Source organism: Mirounga angustirostris, unplaced genomic scaffold, assembly GCF_029215605.1.
Source record: "Mirounga angustirostris isolate CCGP_5_RB_7025 unplaced genomic scaffold, mMirAng1.0.hap1 SCAF_4, whole genome shotgun sequence".
Taxonomy (NCBI): Eukaryota; Metazoa; Chordata; class Mammalia; order Carnivora; family Phocidae; genus Mirounga; species Mirounga angustirostris.
Genome location: NW_026991712.1, coordinates 3,414,607 through 3,436,040, shown reverse-complemented (window position 1 = coordinate 3,436,040; position 21,434 = coordinate 3,414,607). Strand labels below are relative to the sequence as shown.

The following is a 21,434-nucleotide window of genomic DNA, read 5'->3' as shown; positions in this document are numbered from 1 at the left end:
TCCTCTCCCTCTGCTCCTCCCCCCTCCGTCTGCTCCTCCCCCACCCCATGCTCACTCTCTCTCAAATAAAGAAAATCTTTAAAAAAAAAGAACACAATGGGGTGCCTGGGTGGCTCAGTTGTTAAGCGTCTGCCTTCGGCTCGGGTTGTGGTCCCAGGGTTCTGGGATCGAGCCCCACATCGGACTCCCTGCTCGGCGGGGAGCCTGCTTCTCCCTCCCCCACTCCCCCTGCTTGTGTTCCCTCTCTCATTGTGTGTCTCTCTCTCTCTGTCAAATAAATAAATAAAATCTTAAAAAAAAAAAAAACACAAGAATGTATGTACAAAGATGTTCACTGAAGCACTGTTTTTCTAGCAGTGGGAAGTGAGCAAGCCTGAGTATCCACCCAAGGATGATAATGAAGCAAACCTCACAAGCTGTGAGCTCTGCAGGAGCAGGCACGTCATGTCGCTCCAGGTGCTGCCACTCCCCGAGCTGGGCTCACGGCAGTCTCTCACGGGAGGCGTGCATGAATAAATAATAAGTGACCACCTCCACGCGTTAGAGGGCTGCCCACCCTATCTGCACGAGGGCAGCCGCCTGCAGTGGGAGGACACCCACGCGGTACCTCTGAGGCAAGGAAGCAAGCGGCCGAACGACATGCGTGGGACAGCCGCACTTTCCTAAGTAAGAGATACACATCCACACGTATGCTTCACGGGCCCGACGGTCATGAGAACCGTACCAGACTGTGCACACTCGTCAGTCTAAGAAGTAAGGGCGGGGGAGGCGGGCGGCCCCCACCTGCCCCTGCTGCCTCACTCCTGCACAGCTGGAGTTCTCGTCCTCAGCATTTCAGAAAGGATATTTGAAATTTAAATTTTTTTTAAATCCAGAGTAACAAGAATGGTGTATCCAGAAGATGGGATGCTAGGCACAGCATTAAAACGCACGTCATGGAAGATTTAACTACACAGAGGAACACATGATGCGCCAAATCAGAACTGCAGGGCTCCACACAGTGAGCACCGAACGCTCGCCATGTTTTATGATATCGGCAATATGCGTTGACAAAACAACCAGAAAATGATACTAAAGGGTTAAAATGACTATCTCTGAGTAGTGGGGCTCTGATAGTCTTTGTTCCCCCTTCTCCAAATATCAAATTAAATATACATTATTTTGAATCAGAAATAAAAAATACTTTTAGGTATATAGTGTTATGCATTAGGGTATAATACACGAATACTTACAGAACCAAATAATTGGGAGATACTATAGTATTTCACGGTGTAAACCAGGAACTCCTGGTTAGAACAACACAATTAGGGACGGGGTTTACAAAGCAGTAAAATCACCTTGCTGTAATAGGAAATGGCCTCCTTATACTTGTCAATTATGTCCTCGGGACTAAGACAGTTCTTAGCACGTCCAATTTCAGCACTGGTGTCAGGATTTATGCCATTGGTCGTGAGGGCACCTGCAAACCAAAAGGAAGAAAAGAGATAATCTTTGGCTTTTTCTGTCTTCTTTGTTTGTTTGAAAGAAGGGCACAGAGAGAATAAAACTTAAATACTTCCCCCCACCCCGTTTAAATAATGAAGCCGTTTTTAAATTCTTCTAGCTTATATGTCCCCTGTAAGTCTTACATCAAAGCACTGCATTAAATGATAATTAACTCAGAGTAAGTTTTCCTCCTTATTGAAGACTTTTACTAAAGAACATGGGATGCATTATATAAAAGTAACGTGTCCGTAATAACTAGCTTTGCCATCTTGAAGACGACACAGTCGGCACGCGTTACCTTGCGGCTCTAAGCTGAGTGCTAGCAGGAGGCTGCACGCGTCCTCAAACGAAGATAAACTACATGAAAGTGTTTTCCAAATCGTCCAGCACTAAAGAAATAGAACTGACAAAGACTAGTATCCTGTCTGTGGCTCCCATTTTCTATTTCTGGCCAACCTCTGTCACTAAGCAGAATGGACGAATTCCCCGGCCATCAGACTCACGTGGGGAAGAGTTCTGGAGAAATCTCCATTTACAGAACATAACCAACTACACATGGAACTCTGACAGGAAAAAAAAAAAAAAGATGAAATAGTTTTTTATTTCATAGAACACAAAAAATACTCTCTTAAGCCTCAGTAACAGAAAAAGCTGGGCTCCTGCTAAGCCACTTGTTTATCTCTCAGACAAACCCCGTCTTCCTGACACCTGCTGGGGGCTTAGGCATGAGGCTGCTGCCGATCCTTATAATCCCTGAGGCCCAGGCATGCATCTCACTGCCCATAACACGCGTGTCAGCTCAAGTCCTACCCTCGCTTCTGATCTTGGCCCAATTCTCTCCTGCTTATTTGGTATTCTGTTATTCTGTAAGCTGCCTTAAATACTTTGGGGAACAAGACAAAAGAATGAGTGGATAGACAGACAGATGGACAGGTGGCAGATGCGCAAACGGACAGAGAGACTCCAAGAAAAGGGAAACAGAAACAGGCTCCTGTACAAAACCCTCCTCTAGCTAGGGAAGAAAGAAGGACAACAGGGAACCATTAAGAGGCAGGTGGCTTGGGATCTTGTTTCCTCCAGATTCTGTGAAAATCACAGCAAGGGATGAGAGGATAGAACTATAAATAATAAGAGAAAAGAGCATGCTTGAAAAACCTAAAATATATACCTTTTTAAAGAACAGATTCAAATCATCAAGGCCCGATGACACAATCCTTACAGAACTGAGAATTCCATCTCCAAGCCACACGGCATCCCTTCAGAGCAGTGAGGGTTTACACGGAGTGCTTACAACACCAGCAGAGCCCAAGATACATGATTTTGCACGCAGAAGGACTCAGCATGTGTGCTAAGGACTTCCTCCCATGCTCTCCCTCACAGCCCCCAGCCACACTGTGAGGGAGGCTCCCAGTGTACCTCATTCCTGCAGGTGAGGGAAGAAGTCCTGGGAAGGCAAATATTCTTTGTTAGTTTTCAGAATTGCAGAGCTAGTGACTCCAAAGTAGGATTCAAACTTGGGCCTACGTTTTTCAATATCGTACATAATATTATGCTTTGTGTGTTTTTCATGCATTAATACATTTGTTTCTGGCTTAAAGAATATTTAGTAAGTGTATAGGCAGTTTTGATTTATCTAATAGGCTCCAACAATTTATCTTTCTATCACTGACTTTTACTCTTTTCCCTTGAAGAAAGGAAGGGAAACAACAGGGGCCAGAGTGAGGTGGGTCCTTCATTCTTCATGGTACCTCCTCTCCTCCAAACAGTATGCGATCAAGAAGCAAATGCCCCCTCCACTTTTAAAGAAATGGCACCAATGATAACGAGGGTTCATTTAAGGATTAATTAAACACCAGTATTGATGCTGGGGGAACTCCACGGGCAACAACCCAGAACAACACAATGTGTCAGAAACTAACAACAGCAGAGCTCAGGAGAGAGCTTACCACTAAGGGTCACAGTGATTTCATTTCATTCAATAAAAGAAAAAAAAGCTCTGGGGCACCTGGGTGGCTCAGTCGTTAAGCGTCTGCCTTCTACTCAGATCATGATCCCAGGGTCCCGGGATCGAGCCAAGCATCGGGCTCCCTGCTCCGCGGGAAGCCTGCTTCTCCCTCTCCCGCTCCCCCTGCTTGTGTTCCTTCTCTCGCTGTCTCTGTCAAATAAATAAAATCTTTAAAAAAAAAAGAAGAAGAAGAAGAAGAAGAAGAACAAGCTCTAAAAAACTAGTATGCAATAGATTCAATCTTTCTTGACATGTACAAAGTGTTGACGGCCTCCGTGTAATGTTAGTGTGAACCAGTGAAACAAGGAATCATCAGGACCACAGCCTGAGTCTACAAAGAGGAAAAATCAATGAAACAGGCAGGCTGACGGCCAGGCAGGAGGAAAGGAAAAGAGAGGACATAGTTAAGTGGCGGGGGGGCGCCTGGGTGGCTCAGTTGGTTAAGCAACTGCCTTCGGCTCGGGTCATGACCCCGGAGTCCTGGGATCGAGTCCCACATCGGGCTCCCGGCTCAGCGGGGAGCCTGCTTCTCCCTCTGACCCTATCCCGTCTCATGCTGTTTCTCTCTCTCTCTCTCAAATAAATAAAGAAAAAAAGAAAAGAGAAGAAAAGAAAAGAAGAAGTGGGGGGAAAGTTCGGAAAACAACATCATCACAACGGTTCTCAGGCATCCATCCAACAATCATTCATTCATTCAAGAGCCAGGGAGAGAGTTACAGGGTCGTCTTATGTGCAAGATGGCATCCAAAGCACAAAACTGGAAAGGCAACGCACACAGAGATAAAACAAAGCAGAAGTAAGAGGGCATAAAGCAGAGACAGAGGAGGCAGGAGAGAGACAAACCGTGAGAGAGAAGAGCAGCAACAGGGCTCAGAGAAGGGAGGCACCCATGGTATGGCAGTGAGCCCAGCAGCAGCGGGCAGGCCGGCCCCCCACTGGCTCACTCACATCCACTGTCCTACTGAAAAACCAGCGCCTGTGACATGGATGCTCCTCACGCCATCTGCAGACGGCCAGCAAAGAGACAGCGCTGCCAACAGGTCAGGACGTGAGCCTGAGCGCTTCGAACACCAGGGCAGAGCGGGAGTTTCTGATGAATGGTACTGAGACACCGGGATGGCCATTTGGAAAAAGCTCAGAACAGACCCATACGGACCCATACCTCACACCAAACACAAGAATCAACTCCAAATGCTCTAGGATCTACATGTAAAACAGAAAACCAGAAAAGAAGTTCAAGTAACATGGGTGAATTCCTCTAAAACCTGGATATAGGGAAAGGCTCTCTATGATGCAAATCCAAATGCAATTTTAAAAACTCATAAATTCAATTATGTAAAAATACAGCAAAAATACCACAAAGCTAAAACAAAAATGACGATCTGAGAGAAAGTATTTGCAATATATATCACAAAGGGCTAAGAGCTCTAATATATAATGAGGTCATAAAAATTGAGAAAAAGCTAAAATCCAATAGAACAAAATGAGCAAAAGATATGAGCAGATAATTTGCAAAAGGAAACTATTAAGATGGCCCTCACCAATTAAAAAGCTGTGGAATGTCACCTACAGTATATCTAGTTGGTCTAATGTAAAAGCACAGCAACGAGCTGTTAACAAATCTGGAGAGAAAAGGCACCCTCGGGCATGGCTCCTGTGAACGCCAAATGCTATGACCTCTATGGAGAGAGAGGTGGTAAAACCTAATAAAAGTGTGTCTACATATTTTTTTAACCTTTTGACCCAGGAATTCCATTTCTAGGAATTTATGCTGAAGACCCAACGCCAATAACACAGAAATACACATGTATGAGGTTATTCACTGGAGCAGCATTTGTAATTACAAACGACTGGAAATCAAAAAGTCCATGAGAAGACTGGTGAACAGAATATGGCACATACATGCACACGGCGTGCTACACACCTGTGAAAAGGGGTGGGGAAGGTCCCCATCACCTGACAGGGATCGGTTTCCAGGATATGCTGGCAAACATGGCAGAACAAAAAAAGCCAAATATAAAAGAACGTGTGTAATACGCCACCTTACGCACAAGAAACAGAAATAAGAACATCTGTCTGGTTTTCTTCAACAACAAACAAGCAAACGAACAACCCCACCAGAGTGAAAAACCAGGAACAGATGAGACTAGTCTCCTGCAGAGGTAGATGGGAATGAGGTGAGAGGGGTAAGAGAGGCAGTGACCCTTCTCTGGGTATAATCTTTTGTATAGTTTTGACACTGGGAACCATTTTCATGTTGGAAGGAAGGCAGGAAGGAAGGAAGGAAGGAAGGAAGGAAGGAAGGAAGGAAGGAAGGAAGGGAGAGAGGGAGGTGAGAGGGATGGAGGGAGGAAGGAAGAAAGATAGGGGAACACTATAATGGCATACAAACAGAAACAAATGAGCCTAACTACATTTCAAATAAATAGCATAATTACCTTGACAGGAAGGATTAAAGGACAAACCCAATCAACTTCTGATCATGGCACCTTGTATATTTATCCTCGGTATAAAGACAGAAAGAGCACACACAACTCTTACACTCTACTTAAAGGTTTGTTTCTATAGGGACATTGCTTGGTAATTCTGAAACTACTTTCTATATATACTGTAGGACTAAGAAAATGAGTAAATATATTGACGATACCGGGAGCCAGACTTCTCACTGCTAGAGAAGGAAGATATAAATGTAACACAGGGAAAGAGTGGAACGACCCCTCAGGTTTTGGACTGGAATTAGAGATAGGAGAGTATGAACTCTAGATAACACTATGAACTTCTCAAAAGGCCTATAAGCAATGGCATGTTCAGTGCCGATTTTGGTTTCTAAATACCATTTGCCAACAAAAGGAACTAGAACACTGGAGAGGGATGTCTGATTTCAAAGCTGGGACAGGGAAAGTACAAAACGAACATAAATATCTCCATCCAGAACGTAAAGAAAGGCTCAAAAACTGATGAGGACCATATCAAAGGATACAAGAGCCAGCTTGAAGGGCTCCCACTGACCAAATCTAGCCAATGGGCTGAAAAATAAAGAATGAAAGCAATGGATTAGAACCCACTAAATAAAGATCCATAAGTCCACAGTAATGAGGGACAGCTGGCTGGCTGGATGGATGGATGGACAGACAGGAGGGAGGGAGGGAGGCACTGAGAGGACGGGAAAGCTCTTACTTGTATGAGAATGCTAACCAGCAAATGGATAAGTAATGATGAAGTTAGAACATCACCTTTTGACAACCATCAACTGACTCAGGTAAAAATCTTCAGTGAATGCCAGATCTAGTAGGTAAAAGTTTGATGAAAAACAGGATATTTACATGGTTTCAAAGTATTTTCCCACAAAGTACTTATTAATTACAAAAAGGAATATAGTTAACTTTACACTGGAAAACCTAGCCAACTCCACTGCAGCCAACAATCAAAGTGACGGCCAATAATGGGACGAACCAACCTCACGCGTTTCCTGATATAATGCAATAAAGACCCAACATCACTTATTCTGCGTCCCCCACCATAGCAACATGCATAACGTCATAATCATGAAGCAACCTCAGGCAAACCCAAACTGCGGAATATTCTATAAAATAAATGATTGGTATTCTTCAAAAATATCAGTATCACAAAAGACACCGAAAAGCTGAGAAACTATATCAGATTAAATATTATTAAATGATGTGGAAACTAAATGCAATGTGTGATCCTGAGCTGGATCCTGGCTCTAGAAATAGAACTGCTGTACAGGGACAGTTAGTAGAATTGAGTAGATAAAGGTATTCTGTCAATTTTAAATTTCCTGATTTTAATCAGCTTACTATGTTTTGGTATATAAATGATCTTGTTCTTAGGAAATACACGCTTAGGGATTCAGGGCAGGGGCATCAGGTCTGCAACTTACTCTCCAATGGCCCTAAAAACTGTATGTAAACACACAGAGTTCAAATAATAAAACAAATGATAATCATGGGAAATCTGGATGAGGAGTACACCAGAGTTCTTGGTACCATTCTGGAAACTTGAATTTTTTGGACGTTTTAAGTTGTTTCAAAATCAAAAGAAAAAAATTAGAATTCTGGTAAACTCAATCATAGAACAAGTCTATTAAAAACAGAATGTGGGGGCACCTGGCTGACTCAGTGAGTAGAACATGCAACTCTTGATCTCAGGGTCATGATTTCAAGCCCCACACTGGGCATAGAGATTATTTGAAAATACATATATACATAAATCCTAAAAACATCTTAATTTTAAAAATAGCATGTGTTTTTGCAAATATAAGAGCACTGAAACATACACATTTGGGAATATAAATGAAATTAGAAAAGACAAATTACAGACTAAGATCATGAGCCCCAAGCAGAATGGTCATTCTTCCACTCATAACCCCCAGGTGTTCCTCCAACAAGCCGGCCGCTGGGTTGGGCGCTGGGAATGTGGTGTCACAGCAGTACAGAGTGCTCTGACAAGGCCACCACGGGGGCATGGTGATAATGACAGCTGTCAGACCCTTCATAATGAACCAAGTCTTGCATGAGGGTCTAATTCCTTTTCCCTGAAAAAATTAAAACCCGGGAATAAGACTGGACATATACCTTCAAGAAGAATTAGACATTGACTCAGGAAGAAATATTGAAGGAGTTGTGATTTTTAAGCAAGCTAAAGGAAGTTGGAGGCAGCATGGTAAAAATCCTATAGCAGAAATAAAATAAGAACAGGAGACTTCAACAAGTAGAACTAGCAGACATCTGCGGGGCGCCTGGGTGGCTCAGTCAGTTGGGCAGCTGCCTTTGGCTCAGGTCATGATCCCGGAGTCCTGGGATCAAGCTCTGCATCGGGCTGTCTGCTCAGCAGGGAGCCTGCTTCTCCCCTGCCTGCCGCTCCCCCTGCTTATGCTCTCTCTCTCCCTCTCTCTCTCTGTGTCAAATAAATAAAATCTTTAAAAAAAAAGGACTAGCAGACATCTAGAGCACTCCACCCAATAAGAGCAGAATACACATTCTTCTAAGCATACATGGAACATTCTCCAGGACAGACAACATGCTAGATCATAAAATATATCTCAATAAATTTAAATGAACTAAGAGTATGATCTCTAACTGCAACAGAATTATATTAGAAATCAATAACAGATGGAAATTTGGGGAATTTACAAATATTTGCAAATTAAATAGCACACACATGAAGTTTCTAGGGAGATTTATACAACATGTTAAAACAAATTAATTTTCAAAAATTCTAATTGAATAAAGAAAACCCAAAAAATGAAAGAAAATCATATTTGATAGCCAACTTCAAATATATGGAGAGGAAAGACCTAAAAATCACAATTCCCTGGGGTGCCTGGGTGGCTCAGGTCATGATCCAGGGTCCTGGGATCAAGTCCCGCATCGGGCTCCCTGCTCTGCGGGAAGCCTGCTTCTCCCTCTCCCACTCCCCCTGCTGTGTTCCCTCTCTCACTGTGTCTCTCTCCGTCAAATAAATAAATAAAATCTTTAAAAAAAAAAAAAAAAGAAATCACAATTCCTGTAATTCTGACACTAACTCAGTATAATGAGAGGAAAATCTTTACCTAGGAAACAGTGAAATTCTGAGCCTAAGACAGGTTAAACTCAGCACAAATTGCACTAGACAAAGTGACGATTTTTAAAATAGAATTCTAAAGTTAGAACATTGCTGAAAAGCTACAAAAATGTTCCCAAAAAACAGATAGAAATAGAGAGGAAGTCTATCCCCATGTCGCATACAAATGCAAGCTTATTTTTGTTTACTCACAGCACTAATTACTTTAACCAAAGCAGAATATTTGAATTAAGATAATCAATATTACACTTCTCTTGTCAAGTCTAGTTAATGAGTTTACTCTGCTATGTAACCATAAAGTGTCTAGGATAGATCTAAAATTAGTGAAAATAGCTTTGTATGGTTTGTGGAACTCTTCTCAAAGTTCCAAGCTTTTAAAATAGATCTGAGAAGTATTTCTATATTATCTTTTCCCTTGTGAAACAAACAACAGATACTGTTGTCAGAATTCTGTTACTCCAGATGATGACCCATGATCACCGTGTTCTAACTGATCTGCTGGACAAAAGGCACTAGCTGGACACTATAAGCAAACAAGACGGATGTAAGGAAGACCAGGACCTTAATCTGGGAGACTTACAATCTATTTCAAAACCGGGTTTTTTATTTCATTGGTTAGCCAAATGAAATCAACCAAATGCTTTCTTTGAATGTTCTGTAGTCATGACTCTACTTTTAGTATGATGAACAGAAAAGCCTTAAGCATGACTTCCTTAGGTCAATTAGCAACAATTATTACTGGAAGGTGAATAACGCAGAAATTCATTAATAGCAAAGCTTCCACCTACCTTAGACCTAAATAAACCTACACTGACCTCTGCATGCTAAATAAAGAGATGAGGTCCCAATGAAGAAAAAAAAACACATAGTAAGAAATCAAATAGGCAGAGTTTTTAATAAATGATTCCTATAGAAAGGAACAGAGTATGGTGGTTATGAAGACAGATGCTGGAGACAAACTCCTGAGTCTGAATTCCCACATCACCACTTACTAGCTGTGACCTTGAGCAAGTCAGTGAATGCTTCTGCATCTCAAATTCCTCATCTATAAACTAGGACCTAAAATTTCTGTAAGGATTAAGTTGCTTTATATGGAAAGTTTATATACAACACCTTGTATCTTAGATATGACACCAAAAGCACAAGCAACAAAGAAAACACAGATAAACTGGACTTCAACAAAATTTAAAACATCTCTGCTTCAAAGGTCAATATCAAGAAAGTAAAAAGACAACACACAGAATAAGAGGAAATTTTTAAAAACCATGTATCGGGTAAGGGAGCTATATCCAGAATATAAAAAGATCTGCTACAAGTCAGTAACAAAAAGACAAATAACTCAAGTAAAAAATGGTTTGTAAAGGATCTGAATAGACATTTTTCCACAGAAAATATACAAATAGCAATAAGCACAATGAAAAGATGCTCAGTATCATTAGCTGTAAGGGAAAGGCGAAACACAACTACAACGAGATACCACTTCACACTCACTACAATGACTATGCTCAAAAGGATAATAACAGGTGTTGGCGAGGATGTAGGGAAACTGGAAGTCTCATACACCACCAATGAGAATATGAAATGGTACAACCACTTTGGAAAACAATCTGGCAGTTCCTCAAAAAGTTAAACACTGTGTCACCATATGACCAAGCACTTCTATCTACTAGGCTTATGCATAAGAGAACTGAAAACATACGTCCACACAAACACTTGTATGTTGAATGTTCATAGTACCATTACTGATGATAGCCAAAAAGTGGAAACAACCCAAATGCCCATCAACTGATGAATGGATAAACAAAAAGCAGTCTATTCATACAAAATAGTACTACCAGCAGTAAAAAGAAAAGTAATATTGATTCATACTACAACACGGATGAACCTTGAAAACATTGTTAAGTGAAAACAGTCACATTGTTGTATGGTTCCATTTACATGAAGCGTTGAGAACAGGCAAATCCACAAAGACAGATGAGTGACTGCCTGGGACTAAGTAGGGAGTGACTGCTAAGGGGCACGGGCCTTGCTGCTGGGGTGATAAAATGCCCTAAGACTCACTGTGGTGATGTATGCACAAATCTGGGAATATAGTAAAAACCACAGAATTGTGTACTTTAAAGGGGTAGATTATATTAAAGCTGTTTAAGAAAAAAGCTCCTTAGAACAGTGCCTTCACACAGTAAGCGCAAATTGCTTATTTTTATTATAGGCAGAAGAAAATCCCCTCAACATAAAAAAGGGAAAGCAAATTTGAATTAACTGAAATCGGCCAAAAAATCATTTCACTTGAAACAGTTGCTGAATGGACAGGACATATTCAGAAGTGACAAGAAAAAAAGCAATCTGACCCCACAAAGCATTCTACTTCAAATGCTGATCAAGGGCTCAGAAGCCTAAAGCTAGAAATGACTAGAGGAGAAGCTTGGTTCTTATAATAAACTTCGGAGCAAGCATCCAAAGACTGTCAAGACTGTCAAACTCTTTCCCTTCTGGCCTTCGAAATAGTTGTAGGAAAACCAGGCAAGAAAAAAAAATTCTGAAACACGTCGTTTTGAATAGTATATCCATTTAAATTTCAAAAATAAAATGGAAGTGATGCAATTCTGTCATAACTTCATGTGGATGGGTTTTCTAGGGAGCTGAACAATTTTATAACCTTGAGAGAACGTTCACTGTTCAGATTTAGAGACTAGGGAGAATCATACCACATTGCTCCTCGGAGTTGTGAAGTGATTCCCTACCAACCCATTTGCCAGGGTTTAAACAGCAGAAAAGAAACTATTGCATAGGAAAAATTTTCCTCTATCTTTCAACGGTTCTTTTGGCTGGTCTAAGAATTAAATTGACATGAGACAAATTAACCATAAAATCAAATTTAATTTCATACATTTGGGAACCCCACATACATGAGAGTTACAAAGACAGGTAAAATGAGGGATCTATGCCATCCTGAGCTAAGGAACGGGATAGGCCTAGGGTTTTAAGAGAGAGGAGCACAATTCACAGGGCAATAAAAGGAAAAGCACATGTTTGGCAATTAGTTATGCGCCCTGCTATACCGATGGGTCATTCAGATAAAATTAATCTCCAGTAATAACTCTTATTCTGGGAAAGATACCAAATTGAGATTCTTCTAGGTAGCTAGGGGAGGGACAAAAGTTTCTCTTGATCCCACAGAGTTTCAATTGCCTTCAGCTCAAAAGAGTCCACATGCCAAAGAGGCACAGTTTGGGGAGACTTGCTCTGAACTCCCTCAACACTATGGCCTGAAAGATCAGACCTTAGTAAGTGAGGAAGAGGCTGTGGTCAGCCCTGGCACCAAAGGCCCCATAAGCAGAGGTCAGAAGGCACAAGTAGCAGGAACTGGAAGGTAGGGGGGAGAGGAGAACCTCAATGTTCTACTTGCTCTCCCTCGGGAACAAAGATCAAGGCCACGTTTCTCTAATGTGGGACGGCTGCAGAAGATGCCCTCAAACACCCAATGCTGATTTCCGGGTTCTTTCCTACCAGCTTCAACCTCTACAGCAGGATCCCCACACATTCCCATATAACAAAGCCCAGAGACCACCCCTTCTGCCCCCAGTACGTTAAACTCAGGTTCATCTCCATTCAACCTTATTTTGAAAAGTTGCAGAAATAAAAAAGATGTATTCTTTTTTTACCTCAATAAATGACTGGTTTTCTGATAGCTCAAAGCTACTTCTACTTGGTGTAAACATCTAATTCTCCTGAAAGTAGTGGTCGACACACTAAAATTCAGTACTTTCCATCAGGCATAACTAGCCAGATTGGGCTCAGCAACTTCTATTGACCAAATACCCATGCATCCAACATTGATTTAATTGTTCATCTCTTTCAGCTGGTGGGGGGGGTGTCATTCAGTTCTTCAGCCCATCCCCAAATTACTTTCTCATCACCAACTCAGGTCCCCTGAAAACAAAATAAAGCCATCTGTTTTCCTTTCTCTACACCTTCCATAAACCCTAATAGGAAACCAGCACCACTGTATGTCAATTATATCTCAATAAACTAAGGGGAAAAAATTTCTTAAATTTAAAAAAAAAAGAAAGAAAGAAACTATCACGAAACATCAGTCTAAAAGAAGGATTCAACACAGATGTTAAAACAAAAACCTGCAAACCTGAAGCAATTTCATTTCAGAATGGAGATACACAATGAAATTAACGTAAATGCACTGGTCACAAAGCATTTATTTACATGACTATCTGATTTCTATTCTTCAAAAGAAGAAAATGTTTCATTTCTTTTTATTTACCTTTTATCATTGATTCTAATTAACCCAGAAAATAATAGAGCTCATTATGAAATAATTAGGCACTGCAATAAAAGAGATTTTGCTATATTAATTAACAGAAATTAAGAAAGGAAAACCCACCTCTGTAAAACACACAAAATTTCTTTCTCTGTTAAGAATACATATACAAAATGCAATCAAGAATTGAAGTTCATGTTGAGAGGGCACAAACCACAAAATCAGGGCAAAGTCATTACTATGAATAAATTCAAAATTAACTGGACAAGCATGCTCAATGCATTCAAAGAATTTTAAATCATTGCAAATCATTCACTTAACCATGCTGGAGGAAGAATTCCCCTCTTCAACAGACAACATAAATCAATAGGGTGCCCCATCAAACAAGGACCAAACCATAATCAGGCTTTTAACAGTTCTGATTTAAAATTACTTAAATCAGAATGTTCCAAAGATCACAATCCAGAAATTTTAACCATTCATTCACACCACCATGAAACAAGCACTTAAAAAAAGAACCAAAAGAAACTAAGCACATAGATCATGTACCTGGATCAATGAGAACTTCTTGTGCCCCTGGAAGAAAGAACAGATTATGGTCTTTTATTTGGAAAACAAAACTACTTTTAAAGACAACTACTAATCACATTTCATGATTCACATCGCCCTTGTAAATTCTGAGACACTTCTATCTGATCAGGAGAGCAATTCTGAGTAAGAGTATGTCACAAGTTCAGTGCCTTTTTGCTTTAGGAGACAAAAATAGAACAGCTGCCATTAGTCATACCCTGCACAAACTGTGGAGGGCCTTGCCTCCTGCCCTCCCACCCTCCAAGCGCATGCTCCCCCAACCTCCTTAATCAAGTACGAGAATTTCTCATTCCCACAGATAAGCCAACTGACAAAGGAATAACAATTTGTTTGTGCAAATATGTGCCCACAGCTTGGAATGGAGGGCAAAGTTGTTGCAAGTAACTCAGCGCCATCCTCCTGAAATCTCATGCTCACACTCAGCACCATCCTCCTGAAATCTCACACTCACATTCAGCGCCATCCTCCTGAAATCTCACACTCAGCGCCATCCTCCTGAAATCTCACACTCACACTCACACACACACTCACTGAATTACTGGACGCTTCACAAGCGAAGGATTTCCAACTTTTAGTAGGTACAATGCAAAACAGTTAACTTCATTATTATCAAGAAGCTTTGAAAGCCTCGATCATCTGCTAAATTACCCAAGTATCAATGAGATCCAATTAGCCTTCTCTGTAGAAGGTAATTTCCCATGATGGCAAAACACACCCTAAGAAGTACTGGTTCCAAGAGTTGTGTTTATCACTAGCTACAATCATTTTTAAACATGTTAGCAAGATTCAAAAAGGTATATCCCAATGATATGTATTCTCACTGAAATAGCAGTTATTCAATTGTTTATATATAAAGAATAGGTCCCACAATCCTATTTAAGAGCTGTTTGGTGTACTGCAATGTCTATATTTAAATGCAGACACAAAAATCACTGTAATCTAGAAGCCACAATTATAATAAACAAACAGGTGCTTTTTATTGAATGCCAACTACACGCCAAGCCAAACGCCTGACAGCCACTCTGTGTAATTCTCAGAACTGCCCTGCAAAGAAGACAGGGATGATTAAGCCCGCACGCTACTGAGGAGACCGGCAGTCAGAGGGGCCAGGGATGCCCCAGCATCACTCTGTCCCCACCGCCATGCCCAGGGACAGAGCAGACAGATATGTCCTGAGGGGACACTCAGCTGTGGACCCTTGGGGAATGGGGGGTTTCCAGATAACCCTAGAAACTCTTGTTCAGCAAAAACCTGGTCAAATATACTACACTGTGCCATATCCATGGAACAGGGGATGCGACTGGCACTTTTTTCTGCCTCTGCTCAGAGTCATCAATTATTTGACCTCTCAGCACATGGAGTGATGGACTGGGCCCCATACTAAGTGCACTCCAACTGCAGAGCTTTTAAAGTTCTCCTATTCAACGTGTAAAAATCTTTGTCTCATGTCTCATGCAGGCAGCTGACTACCACTTCTCACTGGTGTGGACGGACCGTCTGGAACAAACCTCTTTTGCCTTTTACATTCCCTTCATCTAATCTAATGGGAGTCGGTAAGACACATGGCCCAGACAGTTTTTTCAAACAGCAAAGGAAAAGCCCAGCTGCAAAAAAAATGGACAGCTTTTTACCAAATGGACTTTAACATCTAATTGGACTTCCTGGAAGCCTTCTATTAGCTCATTTCCAGGCACTTGATAGTTTTCTGATTGGGAAGAGGAGCATGTGTACTTTGCTGTCTGTTATCTGGCCTACTCAGAAGGCCTCTCGTCTTATGTGGGTGGGGGCGGGGGAACAGCGGGTGCTATCCAAAGAAATCACACACTGAGAGAAAGGGTGTCCTCCAGCCAGGTCGCCATGGACGGAAGCACCTTGACATGCTCAGAAATTTGATTATCAGCATCATCATGCTCTAGTGGACTGATTTCACATTAACCAAACTCCTGAGAGACTCACGTAAAAAAAAAAAGTGGAGGTTGAACTTATTAATGTAATAGAAGACATAATTATCAATCAGACCAAAATATCTCAGTTCAACAATCAGCACTCTTCTCCTCAACAGCCCAATCACAGGCAGGAGGTTACGTGGTGAGCACGGACAGAAGCCGAGCAGGAAGGTATTTTCCTAGATTAACTGGGACTCTCCTTCTGTTACAGGGACAGATCTGCTGCCTAGACGAGCAATCAAGGCTGATCACTATGACTCTCACGGTCAACACTCGTGTAACACTCCCTCTGCCACTCTTTCTAAGCTGACCGAGCCCTGACTCATGGATAGATGCCCTTGAAGATCTACAGACAGGCTGACACCCCCAAACACCTAAAGCCAATCTCTGGGAGCCAAGACCCCTGCTCTGACACTTGCTAGCTCCGTGAGCCTGGTCAGGTTGCTCACCCTGTCTATGCCTCAATTTTCACATCTGTACAATGGGCACAATAATCAAGGCTATTCTGCTGGGTTGCTGTGAGGATGAAGGGATTACATTGGTTTATGTAAAGCGCTGAGAATCGTGTGTAGCACATTTTAAGTGCTCAAAAAATGGTAACTGTTAAGGTGATTTCACAAACCTCCCTTCTAATCATCTTTCGTACGTCCTTGTTTTCCCATTTACAAGTTCTTGGGCAGCGCCCTTATGCTCCACCCCATGACCTGTGGAAAGTGAAGGGAAGGAGCCCCTTCCTCCCTGCTCCTCTGATTTCCATGAGGAGGTCTCTCCCCACAACAGTCCTGGACCGCGGGCCCCTGCTCGTCCTCCTCACTCAAATGGCCTGACTTCCAACTTCAGGATGTTTGGGAGGTGAGCTGCACATGTGAAACCCTCTTCCTCCCCTGGTGCTGGCCCGCCGCAGGGTCCTTGGCTTCCCGCCCTGAGGACAGGGGCAGGTCCTCTCATGGGAAGGACCCTGCGGTCCAGAGCCCCCTGGGACGGGAGAGTCTGTTCATTTTTGGATACAGTACAGCCTGCCCATTTTCCTGCATCCCTAAAGTTCATGGAGAATGGGCTTTATCAGTAACAAAGGTGCCATTTGTCTCCACCTGCCTCCTCTTCCACCTCGTCTCGTCTCCCAGTTGGCTGGTGGAGAAAATAGGAGTGCAATGATTGGGCCCCCTTAAGCCCCAACAGACACTAATTAACAAAAAGTTCTGTGACTTCACATAGGTTCAGAGTGACCACATAAAGGCCCTATCTCTGGTGCTGCTGCAGAAGTCCGAGCACAGGAACTGCTGACCCTCCTCAAATAGTTCACTCGTTTCTTAACTGCATCTTTCTTCCCAAAATCGTCATTTCATATTTTAAACCCTTAAGATGATGGCTTCGTGCAGAATAACAGCCGAAGTTCACGAGCTCTTTTATGAGATAACCACTGTGCTAAACACTTTACATAATTTCTCTGTGATCCTCACAATTCTCCAAAGCAGACATTAGCATCCTTGTTTTTCAAATGAGAAAAAAACTCAGAAAGTATGGACTCAGGTTCACAAGGCCAAGTGGCAGCGTGCGCACTCCTACCCAATCAAAACACGAGGCTTGGTCCCTGCAACCAAATCCCCCCCCCACCCCGCCCCGATGAACCCTCGGGGAACTCAGAGTTCTTCAGCGTCAAGGCACTCCAGAGACTGTTTCCACCTCTTTTATGAAAGCACGGCTGACTGGTCTCTAATATCGGAAGAAGAGTCCAGTTTCACCATTGTTCACACAGCACACCTGAAATTTTCACAGAGATGACAGAATAAAAATAAGATCTCACTGGAACACCCAGACATAACGGACACTGTACTATTCCAAAGCATTAAACAAAAAAATCAAACTAAAGGAACATTGGTTAAGTCTTTCACAAACAGGAAAATTAAGACTTTTCAAAGGCGCAAGGGCACCGCCTAGGGCCACGGAAAGGCTCTCCAAGTTGCTGGGAAAGGTGCAACAAAAATTGCCTGCATGCTAAGAAAAGATCAGTAAATTTTTAAAAATAGGATGCTCAGAGACCTTACTAAAAGCTGAGCTAGCAATATGAAATTCTGCTGTAGGAAAGGGAGTGGTAGTCAGCACTTAATCTGGAACCTTAAACAAGACATAGGCTCATGGAAACCAACCTTAACGGGAAGGGGTCTTGGGCATCTGGTTCAGCCCCCGTTCTCAGGGAGGCTGAGACCCAGGGAGTCTGTCCTTCCAGCACTCAGTAGCAAAGCCTACTCCTAGTCCTCGCATCTTGCACTATACCAAAACCCAGCAGAGCTATACTAGCCCTGGATGCATAAAAGTCACATTTGTGTTTTTCCAACAGTAGGTAGCCTAAGTGTCTTGCAAAATACTTCCCAAAGAGCTGGTAACTATAAATCATACAACTGTGTTGAAACACAAAAACGTTTAGTTACACCGTAAAACAGCATGAGTTCCCCCCTTTTATTCCATTTTTAAAAAAAAATGATGTCAAATCAACATTTTCAATTTTTTAACCTTTTAAGAATACAGAAAAAAATCAAAATTTTCTTCACTCACAAAAGAGATAAGCTTATTCCCTGGAAACAGCTCAATATCAATTTTTCTAAACATTGGCTATCGTCAAATTCCTAGTAATTTAAAGGTTTTAGTGAATGATTACATGGCAATATGAATTCTGAGTTGTAAAAACACACATTCTGTACAAAAAATCATCAAGTTCTCCAGCTTAAGGCAATTTAGCTGTTCCCCATCTTACTAGAACAACACTAATTTCATCAAAACTTCATATTGCGCTAAAAAATGTCACCGGAGGGGCGCCTGGATGGCTCAGTTGGTTAAGCGACTGCCTTTGGCTCAGGTCATGATCCCGGGGTCCTGCGATCGAGTCCCGCATCGGGCTCTCTGCTCGGCGGGAAGCCTGCTTCTCCCTCTCACACCCCCCTGCTTGTGTTCCCTCTCTCACTCTCTCTCTCTCTCTGTCAATTAAATAAATAAAATCTTTAAAATAAAATAAAAAATGTCACTGTATCCATAGCACTTTAAATCATACTCGTATTATCATATGCATATACTATTGAACATGCATCAGAAACAAACCACCCTCTTCAGTATTCAAAGTTGATCCTGCTAAATAATCTATGCTATTTGTGACAGTAAATGTTTATTGAGCGCCTCTTAGGTGCTTTGTATAAAAGGTAGCTAATTCTCATAATCACACAAATTAAGTAACATTATTCAAATTCCACAAGTGAGGAAATATACTTGGGCCATAAAAAGCAAGGCTGACAAGGCCCAAGTCCCATAAAACCTACATATTCATCATCAGAAAGAAAAGAGTCTAGATTGTTACTTTCTCTCAACATTTACTAACTTACTCTTTTCTTCCGTACTCACGACTACATAAAACCAGTTCAGTCTGTATAACTTTTTCTCCCAACAAGCATCACCAGAGAAAAACAAGCACTAAGTCATTGGCAACGGCTGGATTTTCAAAGCCCACTTCTCTTTTGCACTGTCATCATTTTTAAAATGTTTTATTTTTAGTGCTTATGGAGTTAAAATATTAACTTTTTACATTGTTGGCAGAGACTAAATCAACTGCGGAAGTGTCCGATTTCAGTCTCTGCCCCTCTGTCCCATAGTCTCACTGACGTCTCTTCTTTTAAGGCCGCGTCAGGCTGAGACCGCGGAAGTCTGGCACTGATGAACTCACCGATGCTCGGGAAACCAGCCAGTGGGAGGCTGGATAGCAGAGCAACAGAGCACGTGCCGCACGGTCAAAGCAGCCTGGGCCCCGGCCCTGAGTCAGCCCCCACCAGCTGCATGACAGGGGGCCAGGGACACATGTCTTTCAGCCTTGATCCCTCACCCACACAGAGGGGACATGGATACATGGATTTCCATGCCTGCCGGGAGGCAGGATGCAAGGGGAGCACTGAGCACAGCCCCTGGCCAGGTAGCTCCCAAATAATTCATAGCTATTTTGATAATGATGATGATGGTGATGATTAATAAACTAAGACAGACCAAAGAGTAGAAGTAACCACAAAGAAGAAACATCTACAAGTCAATAAGCATTTCTTTTCAGATTAATTGCAGAATGTCCTAGTGATTTTTTTAATAAACCAAGTTTTGTTTATTTATTATATAGACTTACAGGTTCATATGCAAGTCTCCAAGAAAAAAAGAATTTGTGGCCTCTAACTTTTGAATACTAGGAAAGTTTAAAAAATAAAACAAAAGGGGAATTAAAGCAAAAGAGGAGGGGACTACAGAATTCTTTTGAAACTATGATAACTCAATGCGAGGACATCTGCTGGAAAACCACATAGCTGGAGTCCGAGCTGTCAAGGGTCTTCTAACCGCACTTGTGAATTCCTATCACTAAGTCTTAAAAAGACCTAACACTCCACACTAACACTCTGGCTGACATGGCCGCTAACGGTTACCCAGGACCACGTAGGGCAGGTCCAGGTCCCCTACGTATGCATCTCACACACCTTCACAGGAACCCTATGAGGGAAGCACTGTCACTATCTTCCTCGTCTTAGAGATAGACAAACTGAGGCACCAAGAGATGAAACATTCCAGGTCACACTAACAGTAAATGACACCTGCATTTCAGCTGCTGAGAAAGGAACTCAAGGGAGAACGTTAGGTCATCGGCTTGTCTGGTCTTCACCCCAGAGAGCAGATGCCATACAGCAACCCCCCCCCGCCCCCGCCGCTGTAGGACGAGGGGGCCACAGACAGACAATCCTGAAGTCATCACCAAGATAAAACAACACACGAGACGGAGCGCGGTGACGGGCCTGGACTCCTGTCTGCGGGAAGGGCAGTAAAGCGGGCCCGGCGTGCTGTCGGCCCTTGCCTGGGCTTTGCCGCACCATCTTCCAAAAGTAGAAGAGCCTGAGCTTTTTACACTCTGCGAAGCTGAAGAGAGACATTCCTCTACTGCAGTCAAAGCAGTTTTTCAAAAACAGCTGAAACCTTTTCTTTGCCTACGTTCAGCCAACGGGGAAAATGAAACATTTCTCTAAAAAGTGTCTAGAGTCTCACTAATCACATCAGTAGAACAGTCTCAACACACTAGAACTCTTCAAACAGGGGAAACAACCACCTCCAACAAAAGGCTCCCAGAGAGAGCGCGGGAGCCGGTCCTCTCGGGTTGGGGAAGGACGTGGAGCCCCACAGCAGGGCCGGCAGGACCGCAGCCAGGAGGAGGCCAGTCAGGGTCCAAGCACAGGAGAGGGAGGCCCGCCCAGCCTCAGACTCCACATCTCTCCTCGGCCTGCTGTACCTTCCCCTCACGTAACTGGGGGCCACGGAAATCATGAGGAGCGCTGTGCTGAAGAAGGATGAAATATCTTCCAGAACCATTACAGATCCACCTGAGCAGTCCTACAAAAGGTGCACCCGGTTCCAGCTGTGCAGCCACAGTAAACCCGCTCCTAAAGGCCATCTGCACTCTCTGTTGGTCATGGGAAAAGGTATAATTCAGGAAACCACACATTCAGGCCACTTCCCTATCCAATACACATTAACTACTGTG

At 42.6% G+C, this 21,434-nt stretch overlaps 1 protein-coding gene and 1 long non-coding RNA gene across 5 annotated transcripts in view; both read right to left on the bottom strand.

The window, feature by feature from the left end:
* Window positions 1-21,434, bottom strand: part of TRAPPC9 (trafficking protein particle complex subunit 9) — a 550,504-nt gene that overhangs the window by 509,543 nt on the left and 19,527 nt on the right. For 3 of the 4 annotated variants that reach the window (XM_054512434.2, XM_064587832.1, XM_054512431.1), the window contains 2 exons: window positions 13,899-13,925; window positions 1,338-1,459 (listed from right to left, as the gene is read on the bottom strand). In XM_054512434.2, coding sequence (XP_054368409.1) covers window positions 1,338-1,459; window positions 13,899-13,925 — 149 coding nt within the window. The remainder of the gene's footprint in view (window positions 1-1,337; window positions 1,460-13,898; window positions 13,926-21,434) is intronic. The other variant, XM_064587833.1, reaches the window with a different exon arrangement.
* LOC135364056 (uncharacterized) lies at window positions 1,480-8,453 on the bottom strand. Its single transcript, XR_010410493.1, has 3 exons — window positions 3,491-8,453; window positions 2,654-2,929; window positions 1,480-2,048 (listed from the first exon to the last, which is right to left on the bottom strand). It is a non-coding gene; the product is annotated as an uncharacterized LOC135364056 (long non-coding RNA).